The sequence below is a fragment of the Selaginella moellendorffii genome, unplaced genomic scaffold, assembly GCF_000143415.4.
Source record: "Selaginella moellendorffii unplaced genomic scaffold, v1.0 SELMOscaffold_52, whole genome shotgun sequence".
NCBI classification, from domain to species: Eukaryota; Viridiplantae; Streptophyta; class Lycopodiopsida; order Selaginellales; family Selaginellaceae; genus Selaginella; species Selaginella moellendorffii.
In genome coordinates this window covers 208,395-226,539 of record NW_003314313.1, presented here as the reverse complement: position 1 = coordinate 226,539, position 18,145 = coordinate 208,395, and the positions used below count along the sequence as shown (strand labels likewise).

The following is an 18,145-nucleotide window of genomic DNA, read 5'->3' as shown; positions in this document are numbered from 1 at the left end:
ACGAGTTCGTCTGTTGTGAGGGTTTGATCACTCGCTTCTAGCACAATGCTGCGCCCGAGTTTCGTTATCCCGGTCACTCCAAGTGATGAATCAAACACTCCTCCTCAGAGTCTCACCCCTGGCACTGATCCCTACGCGCAAATCGCTGCAAATCCCGCGCTTAAGTTGCGCCTGGAGTTGTGGAAAAAGGAGGAAGAAGTCGTGAATCAACGAATCGAGCGCAAGGAGCAGCGCCTCCAGAACACTAAGAACGAGATCTATCAGCTCCTGGGAATCTACTTCGTCTTCCAAGGTGTGATTCTCACTGCCCTGGCCCAGGCCACAAATTTGCCCCCAAGTCGCGTATGGATCCCTTTCGTTCTCTCGATGCTCGCCTCGCTCGCCACAATCCTCGCTCTCATCTTCAAATTGGAGGATTGCGCAGAGCTCCAGCGCCAAATCGCGAGCGAGAAGCTGCTATCCAGGGCCCTGTTCCAGGCCAGTGACACGCTCAAGAGCATGGGCAACGATTACAACCCCACGGATCTCCACCTCTTGCCCCATCTCCAAAATCCCAAGACCGTGGATCGATCGCAGCTTTCGAGGATCTGGATCAGCCACATGGAGGGATACGGCGCATTCCTGCTAGTCATTCTGTTCATCTTCTCCGCGATAATGGCCATCTCGTGCTGGATCATCCACAACGACGGCTCCTCAGAACCCAAGAAGTAGTAACCGTCCGATAAGAAGTTTTTACACCGTCCGATCGGATTATAAAAATCATGGACAATAATGACCGGGACTTTTAGTAGGGTTTATAATCCGAGCAATCGGCCATTTTCTACTCACGCCTTTCTTTAGTATCGCTTCGAAATTTCTACGATGATCCATCGGCGCCAGCGATCCGGTAAGAAATCCATGGATTGCGAGTGAGCGAGCGCCATTAGGAGTAGAACTAGCGCCATTGCGAGGGCCAGGGCTCACACAATCAATGCGCGAGTCGAAAGGTTTCTATTCTTCCAAGTAAGCTCTTGCCTGGCATGATTGAAGCTTGCACTTTCAGTGGATTGATAGCACCTGCATTGTGCCGTGAACATAAAGTCGCAAAGTTTTTGAGTGGAGGGGACCAAAAAACCTGGATGAAAGAGGGATATGCGCTTCCATATCCTGCGATCTTCACAGGTGTGCTTCCGGAGTGACTTTTCTTTTGTTCTCTCTCTCTCACTGTTTAGGAGAAATCTCTGCTTTCTTTGCGGCTAAGTTGTCCTGGTTTTTATTCTATAAGGTGTCGTATTCCCTTGTGTTGTTGAGTCATCTTTTCTTGTGGAAAAGTCGGCTGCTTGAGCTCGTGGAACATTGAAAGTTTTGTGCTCACTTGTTTACATTGTAGTTCTTCCCGACTCTTTTCTAAATGTGAGATTTGCTCCAGAAGTGGCTGCTGGTCTTTGCTCCAAGTTTGCTTGCACCAATCCAAGATCTGAGGAAGAACAGGTGGTTTTTTCAGCGCTCGTCTCATGGGAAAGTATCCGACAGGTCCTACGAGCTGTGTTGATGATCCATCCTGCAGTGTTCTCATCACCAGCGTCACTCAGACAGGCCCTTTGATCGTCTACGCGTTTTGGGCTTTCGTTATCAGCTGCTGCTCGGCATTTCAGCTCTGGAAGGTTTTGAAGCTGCGAAGGGATCAGGTGCAACCTTTAGTCCTCCAGCGGAACGGGAAAGGCGAGAATTTTTCCTCATCTGATAGAAAACCTGGCGAAGATCATGTGGTAAATGTGGAAGAGGAGAAGGAGCTCCGAATCACTGGCTACACTTGGTCTTATTTTGGGGAGTTTTGCTACTTTCTCTGCTGCCTGACATCGCTTCACTGGATCCTGCTCCACTCGCTCTTACTTTTCGATGCATACAACAAGTGTCAAGTCGGTGGTGTGGATAACTTGTGCTTTTACGGGAATTATTCCGTGTTCGGGAGTTATGACTTCAATGGAAAGGTTCGCAAAAACGTTTTTGTTCTCGATCGAATCGTGGTACGACTTTGCCCTCTTGTTGCAGATCTTTTTCGTGGTCTGGTGGCTCTCGGCCATTTGGTTTACGGCTTGGGTAATATTCAAAGGCCGAGTAAGATTTTGGTTTCGAATTCCTTGCGGTCTTGAGTCTGCCGGAGTCGTCTTTATCTGGACCAGAGAAAGCGAGCAGATTTTGTCGACAAACGACTTGCCGCTCGTGCACTACGTCCGTTACTTTCGAGTAAGCTTTTCAACTTCTGTAGTATAGGGTGATTCACGTATGCTAAATTGTTCAATTTTGCAGAATTTCCTATCAACTTTTGAAGAGTTACATGGTCATTCCGAGATTGTCAAAATACTCACTACAAAGGCCGGGCAGCGGCATTTTTTCTTTCAAGGCCACAGGTTCTTGATCAAAGGCGAAACTGTGACAGACGTGCACTTCAAAGTTGGGGAGAGATACTCAGATTTCCTCAAGGTTTAAAAACTTTATTTATATCGTACTGTATCGGTGCGTCTAAATTATTTTTCTTTTCCATTGTTTCCGGTAGGAAGCCGAAGGTCTTACTGAAGGGGAAGCTGAAAAGCGTTTAGAAGAACTTGGTCCGAACGAAATCCCGTTTAAACCAGAGTCCCTCTTCTATTCTATATTCGATGAAACGTTCACGCTCTTTAAAGTGTATCAGCTCATTTCCTACATTTTGCAGTTCTGGAGTAGCTACTTATTCGTTGCATCGCTCATGATGTTTATTGTGGCACTGAGCGCTGCGATAACCATTTACAATCGACGTCGAGGCCAGTTCATGATAGCCAAGGTAAGCGTTGTGAATCAGTTTCAGATGGTTGGAAAACGTCCCTTTTTGTTTTCAGATCACTGAGTATGATACGCAAGTTGAAACTCTGAGAAGCGGTCAATGGATAAACCTTGCTTCGCGAAACTTGGTACCCGGGGATGTTATCAAGCTCAAAAGCGGCTGGGTGCTTCCATGCGATCTACTGATCATCAAAGGTTTGAAACCGTATGTTTCTCGATTTTTAACTAGCTTCGAGCAGGCTCCTGTGTTTGTGACGAGAGTGCTTTGACTGGTGAGCCCATGCCAGTGCAAAAATACGCTGCTCCCAACACCGACGTGCAGTATAAGGCCGATGGCCTTGGCTCGCGGCATACGTTGTTCTCTGGAACTACTCTACTTCAAGCAGGACAGGGCCATGATGATGCTCTCGCAATTGTCACGGAGACAGGTATATGTTTTTGCCATGGTTTTTTCTTTCACTATGGAACGCGTTTTTCTGTGACCCAGGTATGTCAACCTCCAAAGGCGAACTGGTCGCGACGATTTTGTACCCTCAAAAGCTCATCTTCAAGTACGATGAGGAGCTCCAAATCGTTGCCTGTCTTCTTTTTATCTACGCTATCGTATGCTTTGGTGTGTCCATAAAGTTTCAGGTATATATTCATGTTTCACTATATGAAATCATTTTTGCAAACTGTCTGTCTATTGTGGACCAGAACATGAACGGACAGCAGAGTATTTGGGTGACAAAGTGGATCTACTGTATGTTCATCATAAATCAGATAATGTCGCCACTATTGCCGGTCGCTCTTGAAGTTGGACAAATTCATGCTCTGGAGAGTTTAAAGGCACGCCTTCTTACCTCCTGTTTCCAGTTCCTTATGTTGTTCTTTCAGAAGCGTGGGGTGTTTTGCCTCAATCCAAAGCGCATAGCTATCGCTGGGAAGATACGAGTTTTCTGTTTTGACAAAACTGGGACATTGACAAAAGAGGGACTCGATTTTGTTGGAGTTCAGAGTGTCGTCACTAACTCCTTTGGACCAGTTTTATCACTTGAAGGGGGTCAAAGAATTGATGATATTGTTTTGCATGGACTTGCCACATGTCATGCTGTTACAAAGTTCGGAAAGGACTTGGTTGGAAACCAGGTTGAGGTAAATTTGTAATTTTCGCAGAAAAGCTTGGATGATCTTTTGTGTCATAGGTGAAAATGTTCTCAGCTGTGGGATGGAATTTGATAGAGTCCGCAAACAGTCCCCCAGTCGTTTCAGATGGTTCCGGATCACGGACCTTTAGAATCGTGAGACGAAACGAGTTTGATCAATCGAGAGCAACAATGAGTGTTGTTGTGGAGGACAACTCTGGAAACTTTCACATCTACTGCAAGGTTCTTGCGTCTAGCATTCGTAAACCTTTACTCATCAATATTTCCGTTCAAGCATGGCAGGGTTCTTTCGAAAAGATTAAGGAGCTGAGCAACGCACAAAGCCTTCCAGCGGACTACGAGGACAGAGCACGGCTTCAAGCTCTGCAAGGTTGTTATGTTCTTGGTTTAAGCTACAGGTGCACGCTGTTTCCTCAGTCTTTCATGTTTTGCAGCTGGCTTTTTTTACTGTTTTCTTCCAATGGCTTATTGCTGAACCTTGCAGATACCTTGGCCGAGAACTGGGATTTGAAGACATGTTAGCACTACCAAGGAATGAGTTGGAGAAGGACCTGAATTTTATATCTCTGGTCTTGTTTAGGAACGAGCTCAAGCCGGATAGCTCTGCAGCTATTCAATCTCTCAAAGCTGGAAAGGTACGTTGTGTATATTGATTCCGCTGGAAAACAAAATGCTCCTGGTCTACAGGTTCGTCCCGTGATGGTTACCGGTGATAATGCTCAATGCGGCCACTATATTGCTAAACAATCTGGTATGTTCTCATCTGACTGTAAGATACTACTGGGTGATATAACGAACGACAACAGGTTGGTCTTATTCTTTATGAAAGATCTTTCTAACGATAGCTTTGTCTCTGTAGCGTGGTATGGTCTTCATTGAGTAGTGAAGTGACAACGGGTATAAGCCGCATGACCACCGAAGAACTACTTCAAAGTAGAGCGAGCTCACTTGAGGACGGGACCTTGGAGCTTGCGCTTACGGGTAAAGCTTTTAATCGCTTACAAGAATCCAAGAGAATGGACGACCTACTTCTTTACACACGAATCTTCGCAAGATTCACTCCTTCCGATAAGGTTCATCTTGTTCCCTTTGATAATAGTCTCATGCAGTTGTGGACTTAACAGGAGAAAGTGGTAACTATGCATAGAAACCATGGCCTAATCGTGGGAATGTGTGGTGACGGTGGAAACGATTGTGGAGCGCTAAGGGCCGCTCACGCCGGCATCGCTTTAAGTGCTGCAGAAGCATCGGTGGTGTCTCCATTTACTGCCCGAAACAAATCGGTCAGTTCAAGCATTTTTCTGAAATAATCGCTCAAAGTTGATGTTTTCTTTGTAGGTCCAAGCTGTGGTAGATTTACTACGTGAAGCGCGAGGTGCTCTCCATACGTCATTCGCATGCTACAAGTTTCTGATTATTTATGGCCTCCAGTTCTCAATATTCAAGCTTTGTTGTTATTGGTAAGCTTGGACTTTCGAGATCTTCCCGACGCTTAGCGCTTTCAATCCAGGTTTGGGATTATAGCCTGCCAAATGGACTACATATTTATTGATGGCGTAGCTGTGCTCAGCCTTGGTTATGCCATGTCTCGGTGCAACGCTGAAAAAATACTCAACAAGGTCCTTACACTTGTTACCTTGAGTCTATGAAATGTTTAACCGTGGTAATGACAGGTGAGGCCTACTTCCAGTTTGCTTGGACCTTTAAACGTAGCATCGGTGCTGGGGCTATGGGGAAGCAACGTTGTGTTCCTGGTGGCTGCAATTTGTTTCATGGCAAGCCAGAAGGATTACGTGAGATGGCCGGCACAGTAAGTGATTGGTTTTGTGAAGTTCGTGCTCAAAATCTCGTTTGTTTCAGATACTCTCATGGTGCAAGCTGGTGGACGCTGGGTGACAACTGGGAGTCCACAGTGTTGTTCTTCACAATGTATTTCCAGTTCATCACGTCCGCATTCGTGTTCTCGTTTGGCTCTAAGTTTCGAAAGACCGTATTCAAAAACTTCGCTTTGATGGTAAGTCTTCTACTTTCAAGTAGTTTCAAGCACTTAAGTCTTTTCCGCGCAGGTTTCGTACTGGTCATTGATCGCTGTGTGCTCTTGTCTATTACTTCTTCCTCACAACAAGTTCACGGAAGTATGGCACGTTGCAAGCGAGCAATTCAACCGTGCAAACCCCGCCTCTCCAGTTTGGGCGTCTTACCAGGTAAAAAAAACTCTCATTCTTTCCACAACTAAATCATATCTCTTCGTGTTTTCTTCCAGAAAAATGGTGGACAGCCTTCGCCGGCCATGAGCTTTGATTTCCGTTTCAAGCTATGGTGGATCATTCTCGCGAGTCTCGCCATCAATGTAGCTTGGCAAAAGGTTTGATGTTTTCCATTCCAGAAGAGAAGGAAAAAAAATCTCACTTTGCGTTCCAGGTCGTAGTGGAAGGCCCACTGGCACGGATTTTAGCTGCGAAGTATCCCTCAAAGCGGCCAAAGCTACACATATAGAGTATATTCTTAGAATCGCCAAGAATGTACGGTACCAGAAATTTATAAATCTCAATCCTGATTTTAAGATTTAGGGCCTTGTGGAATGGCGCGGGCGATGGCGATTTCGGCTCTACCGGCTGCGCGTCTCTCGAGAGTAGGCCTCTGGATTCTTCCCACATTTTTCTTTTCTTTCTGCGAATGGGATTGGATTTAGCCAGGCTTGCTCCGCTTCTGACAAAGACAAGCTCCAAATTCCCGCTGCTGCTAGTGTCCCCGAGCTCAAGACGACGATCTTACGCTCTGTGTCTAATACAAATCGTGGTAAGGTGAGCTTGCTCTAGATTTTCTTTCCTGATTTCTCTTCCACGCGACCGCGACTCTTTTCTTTTCGTGGATTTCCTATTTCTTAGGATGCAACGAGTGAGCAAAAGCAAAAGATCTTGTCACTGGTGGAAGTAAGAAAACTTTTGTGGTTTGATTATTACGTTCTTATTCTCTTCTGTCTAGGAACTAGAGCGTATGAATCCCACGGAAAACCCAGTAAACTCTCATCTTTTGTCTGGAACTTGGGCTTTACTTTACACGGCTCCACTGAATGGTATGCTTTGCAAGCTTTCCAGGCTGCTAATACTTGTTCTGCCATTCCACGCAGAAGAAATTGTGGATAGATATGCTGGCACCGAAGAGGGCCCTTTTCTTTCAAGAATCAAACCACTGGCATTTGGAACTATCAAGCAAACTCGAAGCTTGCAGGTAGTGTTTCCTCATTTCTTGTTGGCAAGCCTCTTTTTCTTTGCGTGCAGATTATCGATTCCATCAATGGGAGCGTGAAAAACATTGCAGACTTTTCCTTTCTTGGGATCAATGGTATAAAGTTCTTCTATTCTTTTGGTTCTTTTCCTTACGATAGCTTTTGATCCTCGTAGTTTAAAGCTGTGCAGGTTCTCTGTGCATAAACGCAGCAGCCGTAAAATCTTTGGAGCCTGACACACAAGGCGTCCGCCTGCTCGTCACGTTTGAGAGCTTTGTGTTGACGATCAACAGGATCCGAGTTGCCACCATTTCTCTCGCGTTTATCAAACCAAAGGGGTAAGAAAGCAGCTTAAACCAGGATCTTTCCGTGACTTTCTTCTTGGCTTGCAGATGGGTTGACACTACGTACTTGGACGACGATATGAGAGTCGGGCGAGGTGACAAAGGATCCATTTTTGTTGCCGTGAGAACGAAAATGGTCCCATCACTATAATTTCGATCCAGGTGATGATCCATTCGATTCTCGGTTTTTGCAAAGGATCAACTTACGAGCTGCCGCTATCAGAGACTCGAAGATCACAGTGACTGTTGCATTTTGCTCTCCGGATCTTCTCACATTGCCGGAGCTTAGAAAATGATATCGCCAGGCTGATCAAAACATTTGTACCAGGGAAGATGAGAAACAACGCGCTTCACTCTAAAAAAGCTATCCAGCCGGAGTATATTCCAAGAATCGCCAAAACTGTACGGCACAAGCCGCGTACGGCAGCACTCCCCGTACTATCTTGTACGGAGTGCTCTGTTTTTAGGGCTCTTCAAAACTTTCTCTTGAACTTCTTGACGGCGAATTGGCCGTTGCGGCGCGCGGAGACGACGATCCGGTCGTGCACGGCGAGATCGTCGGTGTCGATGAGGATCTGGGTGTTCCCCTCCTCGCCGCTGGTGTCGGTCTTGGCCAGGAGCCCCATCTGGTAGTACGTCATGGTGCCCACGAGGTCGGCGGGGACGATCTGGGCGGAATTGGGGAGGACGGAGTGGCGCAATCGCCCGAATTGGTTCTTGTGCTTGTCGCGGAGCAAAATCGTGTGGGCGGTGTTGTTCACGATCGATGTCGTGCCCTCCCTTTGATCATCGCTGAAAGAGCTGGAGCTGGAAGAATCGGAGCTGGAGCTGGGACTGGAATTGGATGTGGAATGTCTCTCGCAGATTGAGAGTGTCCTGCTGTTGGAGAAGCACCTCATGATCCTCCTGGAGATGAAATGGAAGGACACCTGGTTCTCCTTCGCTTCCTCTTCTTACATTTATATCGTGGGGAAATTCTTTAACGTGTAACGTGTTTCGTGTTTCTCTCCAACCACGAAGCTACCAATTGGGAGTGTGACAATGTCACACGCTTTGACGAATCCATGACCACTGTGACCTTTAGGGCACACGTCATCGAGATTTTCCCGCTACTTTCTGCTAGGGTTCTTCGCGATGGGCGATGGCGGAATTCTCCATCTCCATCGCATTGCTGTCGCGATTGCTACATTCGCAAGCCGGAGAGCGACCGCCATCGCCGCCTCGTCCTCTCAAAGGATTTAGGGCGAAAGGCAAGTTCACACTGCCACACTGCCAGTGTCGCCGTGGTGAGCAATTTCTCTTCCTTTGCGGAATCTCTCTGAGGGTGCTTCTTATTTCTAAGATTTTTCGGTGTGGAGAACTGCTATTTGGAACAATCGACCAGCTTGCAGGTAATGTTAATGAATTTCTTTGTCGTTTGGAGAAGTTCTCTTCATGTTTGCTTGCAGATTGTGGATGCGGAGCCTGAGAATTATTACAGAGTCTTCCTTGAGGATAAAAGGTATGGAGTTTTTTTCTTTCTTTCTCCGTTTAAAAGAGATTCTCTCGCTTTTATCTTTTATCAAACCAAGGCACAAGCAGAGACATTCACGGTTGATCAACACTACGTATATGGACGAAATATCAATCCAGGTGATGCTCTATATGCATTAAATTCCATTCGATCTATTTACGCTTGCAAAGGATCAACTTACAAGCTGCTGCTATCAGCGCCGTGAAAGCTACGGTCGCGGTGACAATGGATATCTTCCATTTCACCACCGTTTTCCTCGCGGGAGGAATCATGACTGGCTGATGCTCCAGATTGTTAGGATCATAGTCTGCTCCAAGTCCAAGAAAGCGCTCCATCGTCCGCGCTACGGCTCTCGAGTTGGCCTTCTCGAGATTAATCTCATGCCGGATCTTCTCACATTGCTGGAGCTTATACCAAACAGCAAACGCTACCGCCATGCCCGCGAAGATGGTCAAAACAAAAGGGATCCACCAGAGTCCACACTCGAGTTTGGAAGACTGGGCCAGAGCAGTGAGAACCACGCCCTCGAAAACCACAAAGATCCCAAACAACTGGTATGTCTCGTTTTGAGTCTTTGTTAGCGACTGCTCCATTTGCTCGATTCGTTCTCGCAGAAGCTCGTCTTCGTTCTGCCATAGCCGGAGCTGGAGCAGCAATGCTGGACTGGATTCAATCTCGTGCAAGACATTCCTCGCTCTCGCAGGAGTCGCTGAAGTAGCACCTCCACTCCCAGGTATTTCTTCTGAACTGAAACTTGACCTTGGACTTAGAAAGGTTTCAGCTTGAGTTCTTTCAGGAAGTTCAGTAACTCGATTACTACCTGGTTCGTCCAAGCTAGGAATTTCGTGCTCCACTTCGCCAGAGGTGCTTACATTCGTGAAGTTTTCACTCATATCGTTGCTCTCGAACAGGGAAGAACCAGGATTGATCGCCTGTGGAGGAAAAGTAAACGGCTTGACGTGCGAGACGGCGATGCGTACAACGACGCAGCACGTCTCGCGAGTGTAAACAAAGCTCCCAGTGTTTCTTCCGGCTATCGTACGCGTCTTTTGTTGGTTTCGTCTCTTCCTGCAGAGTAAGCCATCTCTTTTTTTCTTTCATTGTTTTGGTCTTCTCCCTCGTATTCAAGCGCGTGCTCTCATCACTAACGTTTGACCGCAGCCTCTAGCGGACGATAGGAACAAAGAAAAGAAAAGAAAAAAAAGGAGAGGCTCTTTTGGGGATGGGAAATTCTTGGAGCTGCTGCTGGAGCTCCAGATCGCGCGAGGCAGACGAGGCGAGCGGCGAGGACAAGGTCCCCAGCGTTTTAATCCACAACAATACGGACAGGACGATTGGCCTCCGCGACAAGGAGAGGGAAGTCTATGGCGTGCTGAGGTACAAAATCCCCGCAGGCGCGAGAGAAGAGATTAGCGTCGACTTGAGAGAGGCAGGGACTTACTACCGGATGGCCGTGCTCGTCATGGTGGACGAGAAGAACGATAACAAAGTGGAGCCGACGCATCCACCACTGTTCATCGACACGGAAGATCTCCACACCCAAAAGGTAATCACGATCTCTCGGAAGGGCAACAGGTATGTGCTCGAGAAGGAGGCCCGAGCTCACTTCAAGAACGGCAGTAAGAGCAACGCCGGAGTGTCCAAGCGGAACTCCTCGGCAGAAAAGGAGGCCTCTTGAAAAAGAAAGTAAAAGCTTCTGATCATCGATCGATCGATTACTCGTCTTGAGAGTGTTTTCAGCGCCGCGTGTTTTATTTCGTTTCGAGGATCATGTCGATCTAAGTGAAAATGCTATCCAGGCCAAGTTTATAAATAATCATGTTTTCATTCTAAGAACTTGACGAGTTTGACTCGTTGACCATTCCTTGGGAAGATCTTTGATTTCCGCAGGGGAGTTTCTTCGTTTGATCTACCTGGATTCCAAGAAGTTTGGGGAATCGCCAAGCGAGAAGAATGCCTGGAAGTGTTTCCCATTCAAGTGGAGCGGGAATCGATCGAGCTCGAGCAAGGAGAAGAAGGCCAAAGTTAAGAAAGAGGTGAAATTAGAGAGTAAAACAGCGGTAATTGTTCCTTATTCACCGCAGGAACTAAGTTCGAAGAGTTCTTTCTGACCAGCAGTAAGTGTTAATCTCGGCTGCTTAACTGTCAACTGAACAATGGCGGGATGGTAGCGCACCTGGCATCATATAAGAAGGTTATGTGTTCGAAACTCTCCAAATATTTGTTCTTGCCGAGAAGCCCTAGATAGATTTTTATCCGGACTGGGAGGAAAAATGGAAGCCGGAAGAAGCACTAGTAAGTCACAGAGCAAGAAGAGCAAGAAGAAAACGGTAAAAGCAGTGTGATTTCCTACATAGTTACTCGGTCTTATGTTTTTTCCTGTCTTCGTTCAAGGCTGAAATGGAGTTTTGCCCAACATGCTCGAGCTTGCTGCTTGTGGAGCACGCAGCAAGGCTGAGGTATTTCTGTCCAACTTGTGCTTACATTTACAACATCGATCACGAGGTTCTTATAACTCTATGAGATCTTCGCTCCTTTTAACGCGTTTTCTCCTCCCATTGATAAAACTTCTTGCTACCTTGTCTCAGATAACCAAGAGGATTCCACTCAAGAACAAGGAAATGGATGATATTCTTGGAGGCGAGGACGCATGGAAGAACTGTGATCGGACGCCTAGTAAGAACTAGTCTTATTTTCCTTCTCATTTCGAAAATTTCATTGCTTTTCAGTCACTTGTGCCAAATGTAACCACGAGCATGCTTATTTCATGCTAGTTCAAATCAGATCTGCGGATGAACCAAGCACTGCATTTTACAGATGCTGCAATCCAGATTGCTCCTACCGCTGGAGAGAAGACTAGACCCTTACCTTTGTTTATTTTTAGTATTTTGTTAATTTTACTTTATTATTATAAACTTTTGAAGTTAAAAATAGTAATGTTTTAGGTGATAATTAGAGAAACAAAGTGTCTTATTAGGGAATTTTAAAGAACTGAATTAATAGAGTAATAAAAGAACAATTATATGATAAAACTTTAAGAGCGATTATCAATGTGTAAACATTATGATGGTTTACTCAAGTAATTTCAAATTATTATCTAGAAAATATTTTAAAGCAATGCTATATAATATAATGGATATAAAAACTCTTTGCAAATAGTATAATCTATTTAAACTATAAAAATCTGTCTTATTGATAAGTATATGTCAGGAGCGTTTTTGGACATGGTCGTATATATAAATATAATTATAAATATATTTTATATTAGTGTACTTTTGTCAAGATTTAAATTATAAACCTTCATATATAGAATTTATAAGCAATATCCATATATAAACATGGGCACCTTATTGTATGTCATACTTCTACTTTTACTCCTAACAATTAAAAGTAACAAGACACTATATCAACTAAGTATTCTGCCACATCAATAAGAATAATCTTGTTTTGTGCTAATCTTGAATTATGCCATGGCAAAAAGGCGGTGAAAACTAGTTGTAGTGGGAGTGAACTTCATTTTCATGTGATTGAAGTAAGTATTACAATTGTCTGCCCAAGGAACAGGAAGAACTCAAGAATTCTAAAGCTTTAGAGACTACACCCTATCATGCTCTTTAACTTCAAATAAAAATTACTACCTTCTCTTCTAAAAGACCCTAGTAAATAAAGTAAAGTTGGACCTCTGTTATGAAAAAGAGTTATATAAAGAGTGGTCATGGTACTAATTAACAATTTTGAAGTCTTGAAAATATATCTAACAAGATTCCTAGAATACTTTCATATTTCTACTTTAACTTTTAAGTTTTTGATATGCTTTAATTTAAAATTAAGTGCATCAAATCACTTGGCCTAGTAATCCAGCCAAGAGAGAGGCATCAAGCATGGTTTTCAGTGATTATGTAAATTTTCAAATTGTCTAGGGATGGATTGAATACTCAATCTTTTTAAATTACTTTTAAAGTACATGGATCTTCTGCACTACCAAGAATTTCTAATATACTCCTAAAACTATTACTATAAAATGTTAAGGCCATTACCAATAGTAGCCCTAGAACTTTAATTCTAAGAGTTAATCTAGCTAGAAAGAAGTTTACTTGCCAGTGAGAAAAAATTTTAGAGCCAAAGAAAATGAAATTTTTATGGCTTAATGGGCAAGTAAATAAAAACATATTCTATCAGGTAGTATAATAAATGAGATTTGCAAATCTTGGGAAATATAGTTAATGAAAAGAGCACATTCATTTGTGGGGGAAGGCAAAATTTTAATCCCTTAAACTATAATATCCATTTAGCAAATTTGTGTTGCTATGGGGATATCTTTTTGCTCCAAATGCATTATGATGTCATAAATACTTCAATTCAATTGATGTCCACAATTCTATAAAAGTTGCTTCTATTTTTATTTGCTCTCTAATGCTAGCACTCATATACTTATTTTGACCTATTTCCTTTGCCTTGCTGGGCATTGAGGAAAATATATAACAATTTCAATCCATAACTAGAATATTTTAATACTAAAATATGCTAATCCTATACTAGTAAAAGCAAGATATTGATAAGCTAAGTTATATGTCGGAGTAGTGAGTGGAGTAATATGTTAACAAAAATGGAGTAGTATATTATATATGAAGAGTATCTGATGTGATAATGTTTTGAGAGTATTAATTACTCTGGAGGAGGTTTACTTACTCCTTCCATGTGTTTTAAAATATTTCTCCTTATTTTTCTTTAATGAGTGGAGGGACCATACAACTATAAAATAGTACCAATTGACTATTATGTGCAAAACAAATGTATTATAGAATGTTATATAAAATTATTCCAAACCATTCTATTCATTGGCATTTGTATGATGAACAAGAGTGAGAGTGTTATACAGAAAGACATCAAATTCCTCAAAATTAAATTAATAATAAAAAATGGTGTAGGTATAATGACTAAAATTTTAAATTCTTAAAAGGCTTATGGATGTAGGATACATGGGAACAACATGGCAAATAATTCACTTTGGAGAATCTTTGTAAAGCACTACAGTAACAAGGAATCAACTTTAATCAGCATCATTACTATTGTAATACCCACTTATATTTCCCTTTTAACCTATGGTCTAGAGATATAATTTATTCAATCTATCTCAGATTGAATGTATCGAAGCAGGTTGTTGCATGTAACAAAATTTAGCAGGATTTTCCCTGTAGCCTCATATTTATCCTAATACTAGGATATTCTTATAATGTTCACTACTATCATAATTTAAATCTCATTTAGTTTTCACATTTTATAGTACTTTTATCACTTATATTTGTTTTATTAGTTTTAAATATGCACCTTCATGAAAGGATTTCTTTAAATTAATTTGTAAATATTTTAACTTGACAATATTATTCTAATAATATTAATATAATAAATTATTTATTATAAAAATAGAGAAACTATTTTATTAGTTAAATTAAATGATTATTATTTCATACTTAGACATGCAAAAAGTTTTAACCATACCGGTACCATCAAGAGAAAACGTCGCATTAGCAAAGAATTCTAGTTAGAAAAAGCATGTTCTCTCACCTTAGAATAGATGAATAGTTGACAAAACTCATAAGCTAGTTGTCAAGTTGGAGGTTTTGTGACATCATGTCTTCATACGTCACAAACTGTTACATTTAGTAGACAGCAATGACGAGCAGCCAACACCACCCGGAAACAAATTTGACAAAATACAAGCTGGAAGATTTTGATTGCATTTGGCAGTTTTTGATAGTCCGAGCGGACAACATCCAAACAAAATAAAATAATGCAAACTTTGTGTCGCCACCCGTGATGTCCCACCCACATTTTAAAACCATAGCCAACGGTGCCGATTACCAGAGCGGAATAAAAGATTATGATACCTTGGAGTCAAAAGAAACAAAAGAGAAGATACCCATCTTGGAGTCAACCACACCACCCATTGCGCCAGGTGGCCACATCTGCAGCGGACCACGCCTCCTCTTACGTACATCCCGCGCCGTGTGGGCCCAAAGTTTAAACGCTTACGACAAGCCGTACATCTGTCCACATTGAATGGCGGGAGGCGAGAAGCCCTAATAACGCCTCGGTAAAATTCCAAAATAGAAACCCACTATTTATGAAGCGCGAGTATCGAGGAGGGAATAAGCCGTCCTTAGCTAATTTTGGTTTTTTACTGAAAGTGAGAGAGACGTCGGTAAAAGCCATGCATGGCATGATCATATGCGCTGTACCTTAAAATGAATGGTGACGCTGGCCGTGATGGATGCCCATGCCATGGTCATGGCCATCGCATCCCATAGGGGTATAAATCTTAACGTTTTGCGCTTCACCACAGGAAAGCTTTTTTTCTCCTTCCCCTTCGTTGGCTTTTCTTTGGCGCTAGCGTTCTTCCAAGATTTCCCTTTCTCTCCGACGGATCCTTCGATCTCTTCCTCCCGCTGCCAGATTTCGATAGCGCGCGGCGCTGCGCGGAGCTCTCCTTCGATTCGCCGCCTTCTTTTCTCTTTTTGTCGGCGGCTCGGTCGGCGGCAGCGCTTCTCCAAGATTTTCCATCCAAGATTCCACGGCGGCGCTGGATTTCTCTTCTTCGAATCCGTCGGCCGCTGCTCCTTGCTGTTTGTTTGCGAATCTTGCTTGCTGTCGCTTCGATTGTCACTGGCGACAGAAGAGAGTGAGCACACGCGGCCCCGTCCATGGATCGCATGGATTGAGCTTCGCGTGCTCACTCTCTGTCTGTCAGCTGTGCCTGTTCGCAGTGATACTGAGCTCGCTGTGTGTTTTTCTTGAGCTGCTTGAGATTTTTGTTCCTGTGTTCGTGAATTTGCTTCTTTTGCTTCTTTTGCTGTTTCCATTGTTTCCATTGTGTTCGATCGATTGAAATTTTCTTCGTTGCGTTCCGTTCTTCCGTGGTGTTGGATCGATTTGCGCTCTTGAATTTTACTTCAATTATTCTATGGCCTTTTTTTACTTTTTTGTGCTTTGCGGCGATAGCTGGAAGTTGTAACGTTATACGATTTAAGAGATTGATTTCTGTATTAGTATAAACATGGGTTAACACGACTTGATTTTTCAGCAATACTAAAGTCCAAAACGAAGAAAAGTCAGCTTTAAATCGGTAGAAATGTTCTGTTTAGATAAATGATCGACCGATCCACGATCGATTTTTGATTGATTGATCGCCAGTCAACAAATACTACGACCCTCTCTAAAAATGATTGGGATTTATTTTCACGTAAGCCTTGCGCAGCACATGGAGAGAGAGAGATGCTGCCTGTACAAGCGAGGACACAAAACAAAAACACCCCCCTCAAACAGAAAGCTCGAAGACAAGTAACAGACGCGCCGTACGATTTTGCCCTAAACGAATATGCCGCGGCATTTAGGGCGGGCCCGGTACGGCGGCTCCTTGCAGGGCACGCGATTCACTCGCGCGTTTGCTAGCGATTTGGACGAGGTAGCTTCTGGGCAGGAGGCATCCAAGTACAGGACCCAAATCTTCCAATCGTAATTGGGTTGGTACTCTTTGGAAGCTTTCCGAGTACTGAGACTAACGGCCGGGATTTGGCGGAATGGGACCGGATCGTACGGCGCTGGCCACTCCAGCGCGGCACTGACGGGCTCGCCCGCCATGGTTGACGGGCGGTGGATGAATGAAACAAAACGGGTAAATGTAAGAAAAACAAAAGAGTGAAGGGACTTTGGCACATACCTCATTGGATAAATCCCGTCGAGTCCGCGGCCTTGAAATGGGAGGGATTGCGATGGAGAAGAAAAGTATCACACCGCTTCTTCTCTTTTCTTTGCTTCTTTTCTTCTTCTCCAGGAGTGTAGAGATTCACGATTCAATCGCCCTCTTGCCGAATGAAGAGATGTCCTACTTCTCTCCACAGCAATGGCGTTGGATCTCAAAGATCTGGAGCGAGAAAGAGCGCAATCGTGTGTTTCCTGGCGATTTTGGTGTGTCTTTGCTGATTCCTTGTCACGCAGGGAGCCAAAAGCCCGAGATCTCGCACGGGAGACCATACAAATCGCATGGGACGAGGTCAACTTTTGGTTAAAGCCGGAGAACAAGAGATAAAGCTCATACGGAAACTGTGAAGAGCTTCCCAGATCCGTGGTAAGCGTTGCTTTCAGACTTTTGGTTTCCTTGCATAGTTTTGTGTCGACTTCGCTGTTTTGAGCCGTGTGCTCTTGAATGTTTCTTGTGGAGTGTTTTTCGTGCTTGTGGATCCTTTGGACTGCTGCTGACAGAAGATAGAGAGCACAGACGTTTGGCTGCAAGAGCGGAATCCATATCCAGCAGCTCTGCGTTCGTGCTCTCTATTCTTCTGTCATCAATCTTTCGAGAGCTCTGCTTGCTTCAGATATGAACTCAAATGTTGCGTGTTTTGCTTGAGGCCATAGCTTTGCTTTTCTTCCAAAAGCCAACAGGAAAGAATTTCAAGTATTTAGTGCTTGCTGCTTTCCACAAACATAAAAACACAAAAGAGAAGCAATGGAAGCGCCTTTCTTTTCTTATTCTCGTTTTTATATAACTTGTCTGTGCCATGAGGAACTTTTTTGTGCACTTTGGAGCAAGGAAACGAAAGGAGGGTGTGTGATTGTTTCCACTCGCTGGAAAATCCAGGCGTAAATCGAAATAAGATTTGTGTTTCCCACTTTGGCTGCTGCCGCTGACTTTGCAGGTTCAGTGCATCTCGTTGTTCCGTTTTCTAGCACCAGCAGCATCTTAAAAACGAAAATGAATGTATGGATCTTTGAAGCGCAAGTGGCTGTACTTCTGAAACCTTGAACTCGGTTGTTTGTGCCCGAGATGGGAGGGAGGTTGGATTTGGATACACAGGTATTCCGCAGAAGCACCATCTGTGTTCCGTTTCCAGATGTGCATTCCGTTTCCAAGGGCGGAAGATACCAGAAGCTCCCTCTGTCAGGTTCACATATCATTCTTGAACCTTGAAAGGATTTTTGAACCTTGTTCACTTCTTGACAGATTGATTCAGATTGAACATTCAACAACAGTTTCGTTCGGTCTTTAATCTCTGAAACGCAAGCTGTGTTGTAGTTGGTGAGGCCGAACCTGCATACTGCTGCTGTGGAGTGTGATGCT

At 43.8% G+C, this 18,145-nt stretch overlaps 4 protein-coding genes and 1 long non-coding RNA gene across 8 annotated transcripts; all 5 read left to right on the top strand.

Annotated features, from left to right (window-relative positions):
- The first annotated feature begins 45 nt into the window (after nt 1-45).
- LOC9635598 lies at nt 46-711 on the top strand. The gene has a single exon (XM_024687094.1). The coding sequence runs from the start codon at nt 46-48 to the stop codon at nt 709-711; it is 666 nt and encodes a 221-aa protein (XP_024542862.1).
- Nucleotides 712-883: 172 nt separating this feature from the next.
- On the top strand, nt 884-6,513 carry LOC9635597 (probable cation-transporting ATPase 13A4). 2 transcript variants are annotated; one of them, XM_024687062.1, is made up of 23 exons: nt 884-986; nt 1,409-1,970; nt 2,032-2,226; nt 2,290-2,463; nt 2,537-2,800; nt 2,856-2,994; nt 3,039-3,227; nt 3,287-3,432; nt 3,496-3,627; nt 3,676-3,933; nt 3,984-4,166; nt 4,227-4,342; nt 4,429-4,579; nt 4,632-4,750; nt 4,804-5,017; nt 5,069-5,227; nt 5,283-5,404; nt 5,455-5,563; nt 5,618-5,754; nt 5,805-5,958; nt 6,011-6,148; nt 6,208-6,309; nt 6,366-6,513. In XM_024687062.1, the coding sequence occupies exons 2-23, from the start codon at nt 1,494-1,496 to the stop codon at nt 6,438-6,440; spliced, it is 3,753 nt and encodes a 1,250-aa protein (XP_024542830.1). In that variant the 5' UTR covers nt 884-986; nt 1,409-1,493; the 3' UTR covers nt 6,441-6,513. The 2 variants fall into 2 exon arrangements, with proteins under 2 accessions (XP_024542830.1, XP_024542831.1); XM_024687063.1 differs by having other exon boundaries at nt 899-1,002.
- A 5-nt stretch (nt 6,514-6,518) lies between these two features.
- LOC9635596 (plastid lipid-associated protein 3, chloroplastic) lies at nt 6,519-7,908 on the top strand. 3 transcript variants are annotated; one of them, XM_024687074.1, is made up of 9 exons: nt 6,519-6,576; nt 6,641-6,748; nt 6,833-6,877; nt 6,930-7,020; nt 7,075-7,175; nt 7,226-7,289; nt 7,364-7,511; nt 7,566-7,679; nt 7,741-7,908. In XM_024687074.1, exons 1-8 carry the CDS (start codon nt 6,526-6,528, stop codon nt 7,666-7,668), a joined length of 711 nt encoding a protein of 236 aa, XP_024542842.1. In that variant the 5' UTR covers nt 6,519-6,525; the 3' UTR covers nt 7,669-7,679; nt 7,741-7,908. The 3 variants fall into 3 exon arrangements, with proteins under 3 accessions (XP_024542842.1, XP_024542841.1, XP_024542843.1); XM_024687073.1 differs by having other exon boundaries at nt 7,566-7,908; XM_024687075.1 differs by having other exon boundaries at nt 6,526-6,743; nt 7,566-7,908.
- Nucleotides 7,909-11,250: 3,342 nt separating this feature from the next.
- Nucleotides 11,251-11,945, top strand: LOC9635595 (DNA-directed RNA polymerase III subunit RPC10). Its single transcript, XM_002982109.2, has 4 exons — nt 11,251-11,360; nt 11,425-11,535; nt 11,619-11,706; nt 11,760-11,945. The coding sequence occupies exons 1-4, from the start codon at nt 11,304-11,306 to the stop codon at nt 11,888-11,890; spliced, it is 387 nt and encodes a 128-aa protein (XP_002982155.2). The 5' UTR covers nt 11,251-11,303; the 3' UTR covers nt 11,891-11,945.
- A 4,840-nt stretch (nt 11,946-16,785) lies between these two features.
- On the top strand, nt 16,786-17,182 carry LOC112350658. The gene is made up of 2 exons (XR_002993836.1): nt 16,786-16,974; nt 17,026-17,182. It is a non-coding gene; the product is annotated as an uncharacterized LOC112350658 (long non-coding RNA).
- Nucleotides 17,183-18,145: the final 963 nt, after the last annotated feature.

Coding starts and splice junctions, on each gene's coding strand:
- LOC9635598 (XM_024687094.1), top strand. CDS start 46: ATGCTGCGCCCGAGTTTCGTTATCCCGGTCACTCCAAGTGATGAATCA.
- LOC9635597 (XM_024687062.1), top strand. CDS start 1,494: ATGGGAAAGTATCCGACAGGTCCTACGAGCTGTGTTGATGATCCATCC. Junction 3,433..3,495: donor GTGTGTCCATAAAGTTTCAG/GTATATATTCAT, acceptor ATTGTGGACCAG/AACATGAACGGACAGCAGAG. Junction 6,310..6,365: donor TCAATGTAGCTTGGCAAAAG/GTTTGATGTTTT, acceptor TTTGCGTTCCAG/GTCGTAGTGGAAGGCCCACT.
- LOC9635596 (XM_024687074.1), top strand. CDS start 6,526: ATGGCGCGGGCGATGGCGATTTCGGCTCTACCGGCTGCGCGTCTCTCG. Junction 6,749..6,832: donor CTAATACAAATCGTGGTAAG/GTGAGCTTGCTC, acceptor CCTATTTCTTAG/GATGCAACGAGTGAGCAAAA. Junction 7,512..7,565: donor GCGTTTATCAAACCAAAGGG/GTAAGAAAGCAG, acceptor CTTGGCTTGCAG/ATGGGTTGACACTACGTACT.
- LOC9635595 (XM_002982109.2), top strand. CDS start 11,304: ATGGAAGCCGGAAGAAGCACTAGTAAGTCACAGAGCAAGAAGAGCAAG. Junction 11,361..11,424: donor AGAAGAGCAAGAAGAAAACG/GTAAAAGCAGTG, acceptor TCTTCGTTCAAG/GCTGAAATGGAGTTTTGCCC. Junction 11,707..11,759: donor GAACTGTGATCGGACGCCTA/GTAAGAACTAGT, acceptor ATTGCTTTTCAG/TCACTTGTGCCAAATGTAAC.